The 12,955-nt window shown below is 49.8% G+C and overlaps 1 protein-coding gene across 6 annotated transcripts in view; it reads right to left on the bottom strand.

Annotated features, from left to right (window-relative positions):
- Positions 1-12,955, bottom strand: part of Git (ARF GTPase-activating protein GIT1) — a 340,959-nt gene that overhangs the window by 144,071 nt on the left and 183,933 nt on the right. For all 6 annotated transcript variants that reach the window (XM_077695261.1, XM_077695259.1, XM_077695260.1 and 3 more), the window contains one exon: positions 11,399-11,484. In XM_077695261.1, coding sequence (XP_077551387.1) covers positions 11,399-11,484 — 86 coding nt within the window. The remainder of the gene's footprint in view (positions 1-11,398; positions 11,485-12,955) is intronic.

Genomic DNA, 12,955 nt, shown 5'->3' on the forward strand with positions numbered 1-12,955 from the left:
CCCTCGAGCAGCAACCGTTCACGTACGCGGTTCGAAACAATGCCGGCAACAAATAAATCGGCCCCGGAGAGCATCATCTCGTGAAGCGAACGAACAATGCGAAACGAGCTGCCGTAAAGCAGCAACGAAGTCATGAACGGACTCGCCTGTGTGTTGGCTGCGGCGGTGGAAACGATGACGCTCGACGACGACGTTGCACGACGTCAAAAACTGCTGCCGTAAGGCGATGAGTGCAGACTCGTACTAGTCAGTAGCGGGCGCGGGAGGCTTCTCTTGTACTGCCGGTGCTGTGACGCTTGCTGGTGCTGGTGCTGCGGCGCTTGACGCTGCCCTTGCGCCCCCAAACAATGCAGAAGAATGGCCTTGCGTCGCTCTGGTGGGAACTCCGGACGCTAGAAGGTAGACTGTGGAAGTCTGCTCCCACTCCTCCCATGGAAGTGACGGACGGCCGGGCGGCGTATTCCCAAACCATACCCCGTAGGGGCCCAGGCCGACCACACCCCCCAAGCAGCAGCGCAGCAAATGAGGTTAAAAAAATTGCAATTTTTTAACCTCCTTGGACGCAGCACCGTGACGTCACTCCCTCTATGTGCGCGACTTCATGCGAGGTGGATTTTTTCTTTTTTCCCCTACCCTCGTTTCGGCTGCTTTGCGGGAGGCCGATGGTTTCGCTCCGTGGGCGGGGCTGGCCTGCGGCGCTGGGGAAGCTGACGCACATGTGATAGAAGTTAACCATTTTTACCTGAGCCCCTGATCTCTCCGCGCTCTTCTTGCGCGCCTGCAAGTTGACGCTGACCTCCGATCGTGTTCCTAGATAAGCGCTCGGCTCGGTGCTCGAATTGCGCGCGCGCGGATGGACGCTTTCACGCGCATGCACGTTCCGGAAAGCAAACACTCTCATTGAAAGCTCATTCTACAACACACAGAAGGGTATACAAATGAGTTGGGTGCTCTTTCACTATATACACACCTCAAAACACGATTCGGTGCTGCAGGTAACGATTACAAGAAAGGCAGCCAATTACCCATGACTACATGTACAAACTGTCCTACGCTTGCGAAATATTACAGCTGCATGAGCTGCTACATTTTGGCACTTTCATAAGCATTATTACATTGAATTTTTTTAACATTAACTTCCTTGCACTAAGTCTTTATCAGGAACAGTGCCACTAAGGAAAACATTGACATTTTGTTAACAGCAATAGAAGGTGTGAATCGTTCTTGCAAGGGTGATACGTTGATAAGAAAGACACCAGCTCAAACGTACATGTTTTACACTCGGTCATGAATGCTGCATAATTTGCACTGCTGGTCATTACAATTTAGGGAAACAATATCGAAAATATATACCAACCAAGGGCTAAGTAATAGTAGTTGGGTTGTACAGCTACTGAAGCACTCGAGGAGTTTGATATATGTCTTCTGTACAGGGCTATTGACCACAGTCTCTTCACTGAAGCCATCATGGCGCTGTTCGTATCAGTAATCATGCGTGCTACCCCTCACACTGTTGCCAATGTCGATTAATTATTTTTAACAATTTGTGCGTCATGCACACACAGATATTGCTGCATAAGATACGTTATTTATAAATAGACAGCTCCAGCAGGATCCAAATGGCGCTGATGCCCCCCCCCCCCCCCCCCCTGTAATCGGGAAGGCACGCCAAATCGTTACCACTTAATTTGGCTCTGTCCATTATTCGACCGTAATCGCCACCAGCTCTTAACTCTAGGTCCCGCCCCTGCGACTGAACAGGAACATGTTAGTCGGGTCCGTGACGATCCCACCGCACTAAAAGCAATTACCGAGTACGCCCTTGAAAACGGACTCTACAAATTGGTGTAGCAGCCTTGCTGACTTCCCCGTTCGGTCTACAATGTGAACTGTCTGCAGCGGGCACTGTTTTTAGTGTGAACCGCGTTGTCTACAGTGTGAACTGTACATTAAAGAGCGAACTGTGCGTTTTTCTGCCACTGACTGACTTTAATATGTTCATTTTGCGATTAGGACCCCAAGACTGCAACTGTGTTCATTGTGCGAGTTGTGACCTTCCCCTTTTCCCCTCATCCTTGCTCCCCCAGGGCCCCATGGCCTCTCATTTATTAAAGTGTTACACTCACTCAGATACGTATATTCTTTTCGCTGGGACTAATGAGTAGTTGCGCGTGAAGTTGAAGTCACGGTAGTCGCAGCAGAGATAAAACTAAGTAAAAAAAGTTATCGCACTATTTTTGCGATAGTGATCTGGGAGTCCAAATAGCGGCAAAAAATTGTCACTTTTTGAGATCCACTGTTGGGTATAGATGAACAGTTGGTGTCTGTTTCCTGCGACGCATTTTTAGCTACCACATATATGGATTTCTGTAGTGTCTGGCCTTTTAATTCGAACGCATTGTGTCACAGCTCGAGCCTCAACTGTAAGCCACACACACGCAAAAAAGTACACAAATGTATAAACAAGAAATAGCAAGAATAAAAATATAAATAGTACAACACAAGTTGCAAAACGCCGCCTCGCGTATTACAACGCTTCGTATCGAAAAACATACCTTTCGCCCCGTTTCTGGACATTTTGAACAATCCAGGTTGTGTTGGTGCACCCGCTCTACGTGTCCATGAAGGCGTTGCCTGCTACTTCGTCAGGCAGGTTAGCGCGGAACACAGACTCATGATTTGTTGACGCGAGGTCATCTCTAACGACCTCGAGCGGTTGCTCGTGCTTATCCATGAAGCAGAAGTTATAAGCTTCGCGACCATCGCGTGCGTGCGCGGGGGACGCGCGTGGCGCACACAATTATGAGGACGGACCTTGTGATGGGCAGTTCTGCGCGAGTGCGAGGCACAGACGAGTATGGCGAATAACACGCGTACGCTCGCTGATGTTCGCAGCAGTCGAGCGACCGACGTACGCGTGTGCTTTCGACCGAATGAGAGCAAACGTTCTGCGCTTCGGTAGGGAGTCCAAAGGACCACCCAAGACCAACAAAAAAAAAAAAACATTTTTGCCTTCACTTTTATTGGGAGTGCTTGCTTTCCGGAACGTAAACAATAACTACATATGTACGTGCAAAAGCATCCATCCGCGCGCGCTGTTTGAGCAACGCGCCGAGCGCTAGCTTAACTAGGAACAGCATGGGAGACGAGCGACTGACGGCGCACAAGAGAGCGCGGACAGCGAGCTTCATATACGCCAGGCTTGAGCTAGGAGCGAAACCATCCGCAGCCGCGAAGCAGCGCGATCACAAAAGATCAAAACAAATTTTTGTCTTCCTTTTTATGAGAGTGTTTGCTTTTCGGAACTTGTATAATTGCAACATGTACGTGAAAGCGTCCATCCGCGCGCGCGCACTTCGAGCACCGCGCCGAGCGCTTATCTAGGAACACGATCGGAGGTCAGCGTCAACTTGCAGGCGCGCAAGAAGAGCGCGGAGAGATCAGGGGTTCAGGTACAAAAGGTTAACTTCTACCACATGTGCGTCAGCTTCCCCAGAGCCGCAGGCCAGCCCCGCCCACGGAGCGAAACCATCGGCCGCCTTCAAAGCAGCCGAAACGAGGGGAGGTGGAAAAAAGAAAAAATCCACCTCGCAAGAAGTCGCGCACCTATGGGTAGTGACGTCACGGTGGTCCAAGGAGGTTAAAAAATGCAATTTTTTTAACCTCATTGGCTGCGCCGCTGCTTAGGGGGTGTGGTCGGCCCGGGCCCCTACGGGATATGGTTTAGGAATACGCGGCCGGGCGTCGGGAGGAACGGCGGCGGCGGTGCAAGGCAGGCGAAACACATGGTAGGGCTGATCCGGACGCACTCGATGCTGAAGGTAGCTTGACATGTTATCCCATCCTCGTCGCCAATGTGGTGTTTGCGAAGGACGTAAGAAGCACCGGCAGCACCACCGTACGAAAGACGTTTCTTGTCTCAACACATCAAATACATACATAAAAGACAGATGCGCCCCCTGGGGGTGAAAGAACACAAAGCATAACTTAAACTGAATATAACAACGCCTTCCACTGGGGCATTTCGCGACAAAGTCGGGTAACTTCGCAAGCACTGGATCCCCTGTTCAGGGTGTGCTTGTACCAATTTTTATAGTGGTTATACCAGTTATACTGGTTATACCAGCGGCACGGAAGTACCTACCACTTTCTTGTAACCAATGAATACGGTCCGGCGTGGTATTACGGTTTCCAGGTAGGCGCCTGTTCCCACTTTCAAACTGGTGCAGCAGCCTCCTATGTATGCCGCAGTGGTAGAGCGTGCCCAAGCCCTTTATCCCCTGCCAAGGCAGTACAGGGGGCGCTTGTACTCTTGTGACTGGTGGGTGCCCAGAAGGGGTTCGAGGGACCTTCCACGTCGCCTCCCACGGCTGCTTGTGGTCAAGCTCCAAGCGTTTGTTCCACCGCCGAGACAAGCTACGGTACCCTTTAAAGAAACCGGTGGGTATCCGGCGGCCCAGGATTCCAACCTGGTACCTCCCGCTTACGAGACGAGTGTTTTACCACTCAACTATCGCCGTCGGTTTATTGCCGTTTATTGGCATGCATGCTTGCATATACAAAAGTACAAACGGACTTCCAGTCTACCATAAATGGACGTGATCTAAGTAATGTCATAAAAATCTTTATCTCTAGCTAGTTCTCTCCTTGGTGTGTTTATTACTAATATCCCAAACAACTTACTTACAGCCGATGTTGTGCACACATATATATTAGTGATCACCTTAAAGGGGCACTGACACAAAAATTTTGCATCTTGTTTTTTTTTTTTTGTTGCGATAAGTAGCTAGTGACCTACTTATAACCTGTAGAAACCTCATTTGCTTCAGCGTGCGACGGTTGTTTAATTAGAGGCATTTTCAATGCGGCCAGTCGCAGTTTCGGTTTCAGCGAGTGCCGCGAAACGATGGATTTTGTGTGAACAAAGCTGACCACGTGACCGTCGGAGGGATATCACAGAGCAGAGCCGCCGTATCACTGTAGAATCCGCATCGACGGCAGTTTCTGCGAATGCCCCCACGTACTGATCTTGTGAGCACGGCCTCCGCGATCGGCTGCCGGCGGCGCGCAGATAAGAGCGCAGCCATCCGTCGTGCGTATGACGCGATCGCGCCCCGCGCTCTACTGAACTGCATTGACCATGCAAATTATATAAAGTACGTAAGCCTGGATAAGAAATACCTGAAAAATAATCACCTTTTAGCGAACCGAATGTTATTTAAGCCTAAAAATTTTCTATTGGTAGTAGGGAATATTGTCCGTGTGTCGAAGGCGTCATGCGGCACATGTTAAAGAAGTCGCATAGCTGCAATCGTAGGTAAAATAAATTCATTATTATCAGTTTCTATGAGTCGCTTTGCATCCATAGCATCAGCTATGCTTTCTTTTTATTGCGATACGAAGCGCGAAAGTTGCCGAAACGCCATTTCGAAAAGCGTTGTAGCTTACCCGGCTTACGTTTCAGCCATCGGCTCCGCGCGCCGCGGTGCGGCGGAAAACGGCGAAACAGCCTCTTCGGAATTACGCTCTCTCCGGGCGATTGGGACGGCCGGAGCAACGGCGCGCCGCCGGCAGCCGATCGCGGAGGCCGTGTCGTGAGGCGCTTAATTAAAAAGCGACCGTGGATGTGACGCAGGCGCTGCGAGTGCAAATGCTACCGCGGCTAAAGAACGACGCGCGACGCTCGAGCCGGTGGGTGGCAAGACGCGCGCTGGGAGCAGCCGGCCGGTCTGCCTACAGGTCCGCCTACAGATGTGTTCGGCTTAGCACTGCGGCGGATATTCGAGTGCCGCTCTCGTAAGCGGTGCCGATGACAATTTTTAAAGGGGCCCTGAAAGGCATTTTGAGCACACTAAATGAAGTAGCGCAATCGTTAGATTGGGTCGTCAAGGTCATCTGGGCCAAGTATTACTCTTTTACGCGCAGCGGAAAGCTGACACTTTTGTTGCAAAGTTTGTCGCTTTTTTCTCACCCTTTCCTTCGTGTTTTTGGACGCCGCCATCTTCACATGTCTACATCATCGATTCCCAGATGTTCGTCATGAGCTAGACATCCTGCTATTGGGCGGCTTTTTCACGCACTTCCGGCAAAGAGATGAGTCGTCTGCTCAGCGTCGACTCGCCGGCTGATCTGCTAGCGTAGTGCCGGAGTGCTTGGACATTTTACGACAAACGAAACAAGTGTAAACAAACGCTTAACCGTTCGTATTGAATGCAACACGGCCATAACACGACATGGATATTCTCTTACCGGAGTACGTTCCATAAAGAAAGCGTTGAAGCCCCGTGGCACTTCTTTCGTGCAATCGCAGAGAACGCCCTGAGCCGAATGCCCGGGTTTGACGGATACATTTTATTCAACTTCCAAACAATCCAGAGATGCGTTTCGAACGAACACAACGTCACAACATGCGTTGCAAGTGTGAACCGCGATTGACAGACGATGGGTTGCCTCCTCCTGCCCGTCGTAAATTCGGCACTCACCTCGCGCGCGGTTTGCGGGGACGAACAGCAAGTCACTTAACTCTGGCGCGCAAGCCGAGATGGCTTTTAGCCACGCACACTGCACATATCCCATGCGAGGTTGAGTCGTACGTCGCTCGAGAAAGATAATCCAGACCATGGGAAGCACTATCCACCCGCAGAAGCACAACGTCGCATTTCATCGCGAAACAAAGGCGTCCACAACACACACACCATCGCCTCCTGTAATGCCAAACGCATCTCACACTTCCTAATGAGAGTGAGTGGTACGTCTGCAGTGCCCACATGTCGCGAGGTGGGGCCCCGAGCTGAACCGGGATCACGCAACCGTAACTGACCTCTGGGGTGGTTTGTGCCTTGTTGCCAAGGCAACCGATGTTTGAGATCGTCAAAGAAAGGCGCTCGCTCCAGCACTAGAAAGCTCAGAGCCGCGCCGGAGCATGTTTTGCCAACGTTGCCGCTCTCCACCACGCGTCGCCCCAAGCTGAACTGGTCACATGATTGAAGCGTTTTGTGCACGGGTTCTGTATCGATTTAAAATGTCTTTTTCACATGGCGCCGGCAGGAATTACCACCACCGCAAAATAAGACCCGGCACCAGCGGGGACACATCTGATACGGCGCTTTTTGGATAAACAGTGCGCGGTGCATGAGGGGCATGAGGGACCGAGCGCAAGATCCTCCCCAGCGGCTGCGAGTTCGCCGCCGATTAGAAGTCACGTGCTGCACTGCAGCAACGCACACCGCGAAAGGGCAAGGCCAGGCCACCGCACACATGCGGCCAGATTTTTCGTTCGCTTATCCATCCTTGAGCGGAGTGCGGAATTCATGGTGTCAACAAAACTTGCCCGTAGCAGACGGCAGTCGGAGGAGCGTAATGCGGAAGTACGTCACCGCTGACTAGCGCAGCATCATGGGAGGGAGTGCTTGCGCGCCGTCAACAGTTGAAAAGAGGAGGAAACGCGGCGCGACGATAATGCGCGGTTTTTGATTTACGATTTATCAGCTAATACTCATCGCTTTAACAAAATTCTTGCGGGAGGAGATTGCCAATACATTGTCTTATTTGGTTACATGTACATCCATGCATCGGCGGAAGGTATTTCAGGACCCCTTTAATGAAACGCGCCATCGCATCATTAACTCCTTTCTCATGTAAGCCACCATGGTCGGGACTTGGGGACAATTTCGTGCAGCGGTAACAAGCTATCACTCGAGCTACCTGCGCCGGCCTGGGCCACTTCGCGGCCGTGGCCGCCGCCTGCACAGCGACCGTGCGGCTAGCTCAGTGGGCTTTTCGTGCCTCCGGCGCGTTTTGATGCCGCATCCAATGGTAATAAACAGTAATAGAAACAGAGTGCCTGGAATCGCTGTAGAACTTTGGTCGCGGCCAGCTGCCCGATGAGCTGACGAAATCACGAGCTGACGAGAACGATCGGGTCGTTCGTTCTCGAGAGCGGAAGCTCCGCCCTCCGGCCCTCTGATTGGAGCGGCGAGCCGGGCGAGCCGGCGAAAAACGCCGGCAGTGCGGAAGCGGCAAACACAAACTCGTGACGTGTTTGGATGTTGTTTATTTACACAATATCCTCGGGATGTCGATTGCGCGTGGTCCTCTGCTGGCTGCTCGGTTGCGTTTCGCACACTTTAAAATTGATTTTAAATATGCTCTAGGCTGTATTCGCCGCTGATATTTTGCAGATAATGTATATGTGTTCCCACCAATCTATCTCCGAAGTTATCTCGCCTTCAAAATTTTGTGTCAGTGCCCCTTTAACTGCTCACCGAAAAAATAATACCCTTACTATGTCATGCCAACAAATTATGTGCAGAATATTACCCCAGCAAATCTAGAAATTCAGAAACATTCTTTCGAAAAAATACACATATAAAGTCGATAGCGGTGTGAAACGCCTCGCGGAAAACCGTGACCTTTTCACTCATGGCAAATAATTTGTTAGCGAGATTGCAGGAGGTGCTTGAGACCTCTCAAGCATATTAAAATAAAACGCAAAAAAAATGATTGATTCGTACGTGTGGAAGAACCCTTTCGGCCCTGGTGGCGTCAATTGACGCCCTCTAGCGCATAGAGAACAAAACGAAAACTGCTAGTTTTTTGGGTAATTGTCCTTCAATGATGCCTATTGCGATAGATATCACTGATGTTTCATTTTAGTGCAGCTACTCGCTACAAAAAAGAAAAAGCTCTGATGAGGTCGAAATTACGACACTGAGGCTGAAAAAAATGGCGGTCTCCGTTTTATTCCCAAGCTTGTAAACTTATAAATACATGCACTGCGAAGCTAAATTTTTGTTTGTAGGTTCATGTAGTCATAACGTTTAGGAAAATGTGCAAAAGGGATGTCATTGCTCTACACAAAATTTTTAATTGCCAGATGCCCCAATTAACTGCCTCATTAATAAACCTGTTGTTACTTTTACTTCCAACTCCATTATTCGTTTGTGGGCTTATGGGACCCTAAAATTCAGGAAAACACAGAAAACACTGCCTTGCTTGAAATAAAAAAATCAGGGCCGAAAAGGTTAACATTTCACTATCGTAGTCGCCTGCCTATAAACAATACATGAGAGCTTATCGGTATTACGCGATTTTCACGCACGCACGCGTGCACACGTGCACATGCACACACGCACACACACACACACACAACGGATTCCCACAGCATTCGGAACACCTTAAAAGGCAAGAAAAGCATATTTTCGCGCTGCGATATCGCATGAAAATGCTGTAACCGCGAAAAAAGAATTCAGCACGCTGGCCGAGATGACAGAACCCTGGGCTATGACATTCGGCTGTCAAACAAACGACCACTAAAGCTGCGTGCAAAGACAATCGTGGGTGTTAAACAACGTAAGTTAAACAACGTAAGTTAAACAATTTTGTAGTTGTATGGTCGAGTAAAGACACATAGACTGCATATTGAGTTTTTTGGCATGCAAACGCGACACCGAAGTCTGATTTACAACTCAAAGTGCAGGCAGCGTCGGCCAGATGAGCGTCTCTTCAGCCTTAGGCTAAGGCCGCCACCTCGCCGCGGGAATAGGAGTTAACAAAATTACACCTCTCCGCCTGGCTCCGCGATAAATGGGACGGCTGGAGCAGTGGTGCGCCGCCGGCAGCCGATCGCGGAGGCCATGACTGGGGAGCATTGTTCAGCGTTAGTTAATCTGGTTGGTGCCACCATACCGTGGTGGGCCATTTTCTGCCTTTGTTTTCGACCGTATTTGTACCTGGCTTGTTTTTGCAAAAGTTAAAAAAAAATATTTGTTTTGTGAAACATGGTGTTCGCTCGACAAATATGGTCACAAAAGACACCGTCACTTACACCAATCAGCCAGTGTCGTCTGAGACAACCCCAAAGCGCCACAGTGCTGTGCAGCTAAAACAGCATAGTGCATGCAGTACCAACAACAGTCTGCATCGGTACTTCTATGTTTTGTTGTGTATTTTCGTAACTGCTTACCCCACAATTCTTACTGCTATAAAGAGAATGTGCCCTAAATGTAATTGTTGCTGTAGCTCGTTTGGCAAGCTTATAAGCCCTGCTAGTTTGCGTTTGCTGGCCTCAGCCAATCACAGAGCTGTCACATACGACACCATAGGTTCTGTTGCAGGAAATGAGCCAGTGGGTTGCATGGTCATTCCCTTTTTTCCTAATTATGTAGTTTATTCGCGCGAAGTTTACGTTAAAAGTGGGGTCAGTATGATTCAAATGAGGGAATCTATCGAATGACCCAAACTTGTGTTTTGTCTGCATGGCCCCTTTAAGGTCCATTGTGGAATTGCGTACACGGTATGGGATCCGTCGACAATCCATGACCAACAGAAACTAGAACGGGTACAAATTTAGCTGCGAGAGATGGCGTGTCAGATTTAGTGCGACCGGAGCAAAAGAATAACTAAACGGGACTTGCAGGAAATCCGCCGCAAAACATTACGATTAAAAATTTTTCATGCAATTTATCATTGGCAAACAGGCACAGTACGGGAAAAGTATCTGTTGCCTCCTCATTATACATCAAAGCCAACGGATCACACATTAAAGGTCAGAGAATACTTTTGCTAAACTGAATCGTTTCGGTCGTTTTTTTTCCCCCCAGACCATTCGCGACTCGAACAACTTGCTCTGCGACATCGTATCGGTTATATCAAATGATTCATTCTTTTTGAAGTTGGTGTAACCCATTCTGATTGTTTTGACTGTTTTTCTTTTCGTTCTATGAACTCGGCGATTTCGTGGGTGCTTGTTTGTGGTGTACATGTATCTACATGGTACAGATGTTTTGTATGTTTGATATATGCTGTAAGGCCAATGATTGTAACTACTTTGTTGTGTGCTTCTCCCTGCCCACTGTAATGTCCCTGTCGCTGTGCGTCAACAACAGATAAATAAATAAAGACCCTACGTACTATCGTGGTACATTGAAATGCGAACAACGGAGTGCGTGGCTTTTAGTACATGCTGCGTATGTGCAGTACAAGCAACTAGTGAGAGTGCGTGTCCGTGGAAAGACTACCAGGTGGCGTGCGAGCGCTTTGGTTTGTCTTCCCGCAGCATTTGGCGGCCGCTCACGCGAGCGTTACCGAACTTGGTTGCTGCGTTGAATGAAAGGGGTGCACACAGGTACATCCCTTTTTTTTATTTTGTGTCGAGGGCCATGGAAAGAACATGGTCTTTCCTTACCAAGGTTGCTCACGCACTCTTGTAGCTCGTTTCCACCGTCGCCAGAGTGCGCGGTATGTACAGAAAGCCACGAGCTCCATTGTTCGCATTTCAATGCATCACGGACAGTGCACTCTTCTTCACATGGCCATGGGACAGGAGCCCCTTCAATCGTCTGGGCTCCGGGCACGACTGCTAGAGGGAGGGAGAGTCCTTTCAGCAGCAGACACTCACCCGTGGGTCACTGCTGGCTTGGGAGCTCCCCCCAAGGTGGCGCCACTCGCACATGGACTGCGGCCGGGGGCTGCGCTGCACGGACCCTGGGGGCGAGAAAGAAGGGGGGAGCCTTTCCACCCTGGCCGCATTTCGTCGCTGGTTTCCACTACGTCTCATCAGCCCCACTGTGCACGGCCCTTTGGCCCTTCCAACTGTGGTGAGAGCCCTTTCGGCCAGCCATTTGAGCAAGCGGTGCCGTGTCGCTCTGCTGTGCTTTGCCATGCCTCAACTCATTTATGCAGGGCACAGACATGGTCCTTAACATGTATCCCCCAACTTTAAAGGTTATATCGGTTGATGAGGAAGGAACCCGACCTCTTCAGGGGTTCCGTAAGCCATGGGAAGCCCACGCAGGACAAAGCAAAGAAGCATGTTGGCCATTTCAGTGGTACCACTGGTTCGAGGTTCCCGGCCAATACCAAAATTCTGTCAACTTGACCATGAAACATTACTTTTTTCAGCATTGGCATATCGTCAGTGATGGGGCTGCAGTATGGCTTTTCTCTCACTGCCGCCCTGGTCTCTCCACACAGAGCCGTTCCGTTCCTTTATAGGACTTGTTAGACCAGCATCTCCTGCGGAAGATCTTTGGCACGGCAGCTTTGACAGTTTTGTTCCCACCTGGCACCAAGTCGGCCGCACCTTATAAACATTGACAATCTGCAGTTCTATGAGAAATTTCGCATTCCCATTTCCTTCTGCATAGCTTCCGAAAAAGCCATAAATTTGCTCAAGCTTTTTCAAGCACTCATTTAGCCTCCACACTTTCACTTCTAGGTTTATTTTCATCTATGCCAACCAGGCCAAGTGTCTGGCATTCTCCAATTTTTGATCCCCTTTCAGAGTGCTCTTGAACTTCGCAGGCTCGCCCAAAGCTATGTTTATCAGAGCAGGCTCGTTAATTCCAACTTGAACAATTCGGGCTTACAAATTATTCCGACTGTGCCATATGGTCCGGCCCAGTGTCCACCAAAGAGCACGCATAAAGAAGCCTGTTAATTCGAACCAGAGCAGATGGCACCTGACGCAGGGCCAGAGAAACACACCCGGTGCCAACACAGATGAATCCCACAGGTCAAAAGCGCACAGCCCGTCGCCACCAGCGGCAAGGCATAGTGCGACGGCCCTCCGCTCAGAGCTCGTCTCTTCTTCAGCCAGATGGGACTTTCGCCACAGTCGCTTGTTGGAGCAAAAGGCAGGCCGCAATCACGGGCTTTGCCAGGCATCAAAGTGCCGACACGCCTAACTGGTCCCCAACTGTTGCTACTGTTCACTTTCATTAGGTACAGCTGCCCCCTCATAAGGTACAGATCCCCTCATAAGTCGAGGGCTCTTACAGTATATGGTATGTCGGCAGCAGCAGCACTCCTGGCATCCTTTTCAAAGCCAGCAACAAAAGTTCTGGTGTTCAATTTCCCGTTTCCTTTCCCCTTCACAGCACACACGTGCTTCTTTCAGTGTTCAACACAGCTGCACTGAAGAAGACACCACTAGGTTATGCTGTGGTCATTCAAT

This window comes from Haemaphysalis longicornis, unplaced genomic scaffold (assembly GCF_048455015.1).
Source record: "Haemaphysalis longicornis isolate Haplotype H1 unplaced genomic scaffold, Haemaphysalis longicornis Haplotype H1 scaffold_14, whole genome shotgun sequence".
In the NCBI taxonomy this organism is placed as follows: domain Eukaryota; kingdom Metazoa; phylum Arthropoda; class Arachnida; order Ixodida; family Ixodidae; genus Haemaphysalis; species Haemaphysalis longicornis.